This window comes from Chaetura pelagica, unplaced genomic scaffold (assembly GCF_000747805.2).
Source record: "Chaetura pelagica isolate M959 unplaced genomic scaffold, ChaPel_1.0 scaffold471, whole genome shotgun sequence".
Lineage (NCBI taxonomy): Eukaryota > Metazoa > Chordata > Aves > Apodiformes > Apodidae > Chaetura > Chaetura pelagica.
Genome location: NW_009952430.1, coordinates 1,171,832 through 1,175,458, shown reverse-complemented (window position 1 = coordinate 1,175,458; position 3,627 = coordinate 1,171,832). Strand labels below are relative to the sequence as shown.

Sequence of the window (3,627 nt, the reverse complement as noted above, 5' to 3'; positions counted from 1 at the left end):
GCATTCCTGTGTTCCTGTAGAGGCCTGGAACAAAGCAGATAATTCCTGAAAGCCTGTGTGCCTATGAATCCTGAAGTCCAGGTTCAGTTTTGTTGACAGACAAAATGGAACTTCATGTGATTTATCCATTTAATTCTTCCTCATCCTAGTGCCTTTGAACTTGACTGGCTTCAATCATACTTGAAGATTGTACTTAAAGAACCAGAGGTTTCAAAGACATAAGAAGTCTGTGAGTTAAAACTGATAGGCTGGGAAAAGAAACTGAAATTAAAAATCTCAGAAGGGAAAGACGGGCTAAACTCAGCCATGATCACATTCACTGGAGCAGCATCTCAGCATATGTGGACCTGCACACAAAGTTCCAGGCTAGCAAGACCATGTGCCATTTCTGTTGCAGGGAGAGGGTCAGGAGAGAGTAAAATATGGGGCAGGAGTGTATGCACACACACACCTATAGATCTGGAGCTATTTATTTGTGATATGCACACACACACACAAACACAGGTCTTGACAAGTATAAGCTCCAGCTCCAAGAGAATAAAGAGGTTCTTCTCATGAAGTCTTCTGACTGACTGCAAGATACAAGAAAACAGGTCCCGAAACAAAGTAAAAAGAAGAGATGTATAGACATACTTGCTGAGATGCTTCATCTTCAGGTACTCCATGACAAACATTGCTCCTCCTCCAGGTAGGTCAATTACTTTAATAGGCTGAGGCACTCGCACAATATTGGTTTTCTGAATAGCTTCCAAACTTGCCATCTCCCCTTCAAACATTCTTCTAGCCTGTCAAGGAGTAAGAATATCCTTGGGCTAAACTACAGGTGTCTGCACTGGAAAAAATAGCCTTGTTTACAAAGTTACAAGGAATTAATTCATCTCGATCAAAGAATGTAGCTTCAGGAAGGTTTCAGTACTTCAGACAGGGAGACTTGAGTACCTTAATTCTGATTTTTTCCCCCCAAATTCATCCCAGGATGAATGTTTTACATTTCACCAGGATTTCCAGCTGCTTAGGGAGATGCCAAACTTCCCAGACATAACTCTGAGTATCCAAGACCTCCTCCAAAACCACAGACGATCACTAGTAAATGAAGTAAAAGACTGAATTCTCAAACACGTCCTCCTTTCCATGCAGGTCAATGACCACCAGATGGAGACTAAAGTGCAGAAATTAAGCCTGAACTTTGCATTTCTGAGGTAAAGACGCTGTTCTTTGCAGCAGGTTTAGGACGGTTTTGATGTTGTCTGATGCACCGTGGTGTTAAAAAACCCTGAGTACTGTATTCATTTAGAAATAGAAAAGTGGAGAATCTGGCCTGAAAAACTGCAAAGATCTTACTGCTAGAAATACAAAAAGCTATGGGGCAGCTTGAAACCTCGGTAGCAGGAGTTTTAGCACTGGCACCCTGTTTGCTCCCTCCCACTCCCCTCTCCTCCTAACTGAAACATGGAAAAGAATGCAGTGAATACAAATGCAGCTTTATAATTTTCCAAACTCTCAATAACAGCTCTGTTCTCAGCCTCTTGTTTACAAATTGCAAGGCCAGTTACTCTTGGTGAGGGTCATCACTTTGCATTGCACCTCATTTGGCATTAACTAAACCTGCTGCATTAATACTTGATATGAAATAGGGAGCAGCTTTTAGAAGAAAGCTGACAGGAAAACTAGAATAATTAAAATTCAGCCTGAAAATGCAGAAATCTACATAATTATCCCTTAGGTTGTTTTAAAATAAAAATCTCTCTCCATGCAACACTATTAGTAGTTAACTATCTGCTGGCATTAACCTGAGGTTTGTGGTTGACTTTAACAAATACTCGCCCGCTGTCGGTTTCATAACCTTGGCCTTGGCTGATGCATCCTCCTCCCGAGCTCCCAAATGCCTTCAGGACAGAAGTTTTCAATTCTGTTTTCAGGATTTTTTCCATTGCTACTTCCAGGCTGCTGCTGCTGCTTTCTGCTAAATCCACTGCACAACAAGATTAAGGCTCAGGTCCTTCGTTCACTGTCACTCCGCTGTGAGGTAAAAGGGCCACTCACCAAAGACAAACAAAAAAGAAAGCAAAAATAAGAACGCAAAAATAAATAAATAAAGGCAAACCCAGGGATAACGTTTCATAATGCTTTGTTTCCCATGAGCTTTTAGAGCTATGCGTGAAAAACAAACCCTTGATTTGCTAGAATAAAGCCAAGAGGTGTGTCCTGGGTCCTCTCAGCTGTGCCGGGAGCTGCTGGTATTTGTAGTTTGGACACGTTTTTCTTTTTTAAGCTCCCTGATCACGTTGGTGGCGTCATTTTTTCAACCCATCCACTAGAGGGAGTTTAAAGGCAACAACACAAAGTGCGCACGTTTCGGTTTGTGGTTATTTCAGATGCGCAAAGCACAGTTTCAGTTCCCAAGGATGCAGTTCAATCCTGCTGCTGACCCTAAGCCACCAGGAATACCTGGAAGGGTCGGTGGGTTTTTCCTGCTGGCAGTTGCTTTGTGTGGACTGCAGCTCTGTTTGCAGCACTGAGAGCTTCAGGACACTTTCCACTCTTGGGACAGAATTCAATCTGCTGTAAGAGAAAGTAAAATTACTTATATTGCTTGAAAGTGCCCTCAAGTCAGTGAGATAGTTAGGGTGCTCAGGGCTGGGTGACAATTCATAGTAAAAGCATCAGTTTGGTAATAAAGACATTTGGGTACTGTTTCTCTATGCTTCTTCAAAGTGAGTATGATCTTTAGGATGTCATTTCACCTTTTAATGCTGACTGCAGCACTTCTTTCAGCATTCTGACAGGTTATTTTTTGAGAAACCAGAACCAGGACTCTGTAATCCAAATACACTGCACCATTTCCACAGCAGCCAGGAGGTAGAAAAACCTGTGTGCTTCCATGCTGGATCAATTCTCTGCTAGTCATGCAGGGGTGAATTCTTGGAGATTTTGTTTAAAAATGTGTTAAAAAGCAATTGAATAATACTTTACAAAGCAAAATAATAAAGCTCATGTGATTCTGGTGTGGCTTAGTTACCAAAAATGTATTTTCCCCTCAAATCTTTTGTAACAAACAGTGCTCACAAGACCAGCTAATTGGATGCCACCTCCCCCCTGCTTCTACTTCTGCTAGAACCATCCAGCATCAGTTAAAATCACCAGGTCTGCTTTGGAATAACAGCAAAGCCAAAAAGCAGGAAGAAAAGCAGTGCTAGAGTGCAACAGTTGTGTCTGCAGGCAGTTAGTGCAGATGGCAGCAGTCCATGAGGATGAGAACAAAGACATCACACTGCAACACAGGGTACAGAGCAACTATAAACAACTCAGCAGAAATACAGGGTCTTGCAGAGAGGTTCAAAATGGATGTATTGTCACAATGAGGACAGTCAAGCCATAAAACACATAGCCCAGAGAGGTTCTGCAGCCTCCATCCTTGGAGATTTTCAAGACCAGGTCAGATAAAGACCTAAGTAACCTGGCCGGTCCTCACAGCTCATCCTGCTTTAAGCACAAGATTGAACTAAGTGACCTCTTGAGTTCTCTCCCAACCTGAATTCTCCTATGATCCTAACCATTAAGTCCAGATTTCCAAGCTTCCCTTCTTCCAACTCCTCTCCAAGGCAGAAGATCATGTTTTTCAAATTA

General features: G+C 42.2%; 1 protein-coding gene across 1 annotated transcript in view; it reads right to left on the bottom strand.

Annotated features, from left to right (window-relative positions):
* Positions 1-2,044, bottom strand: part of FN3K (fructosamine 3 kinase) — a 6,338-nt gene extending 4,294 nt beyond the window's left edge. The window contains exons 1-2 of the mRNA XM_010008238.1: positions 1,791-2,044; positions 634-785 (exon numbers count right to left, since the gene is read on the bottom strand). Of these exons, the coding sequence (XP_010006540.1) occupies positions 634-785; positions 1,791-1,931 (293 nt within the window). The 5' untranslated portion in view covers positions 1,932-2,044. The remainder of the gene's footprint in view (positions 1-633; positions 786-1,790) is intronic.
* Positions 2,045-3,627: the final 1,583 nt, after the last annotated feature.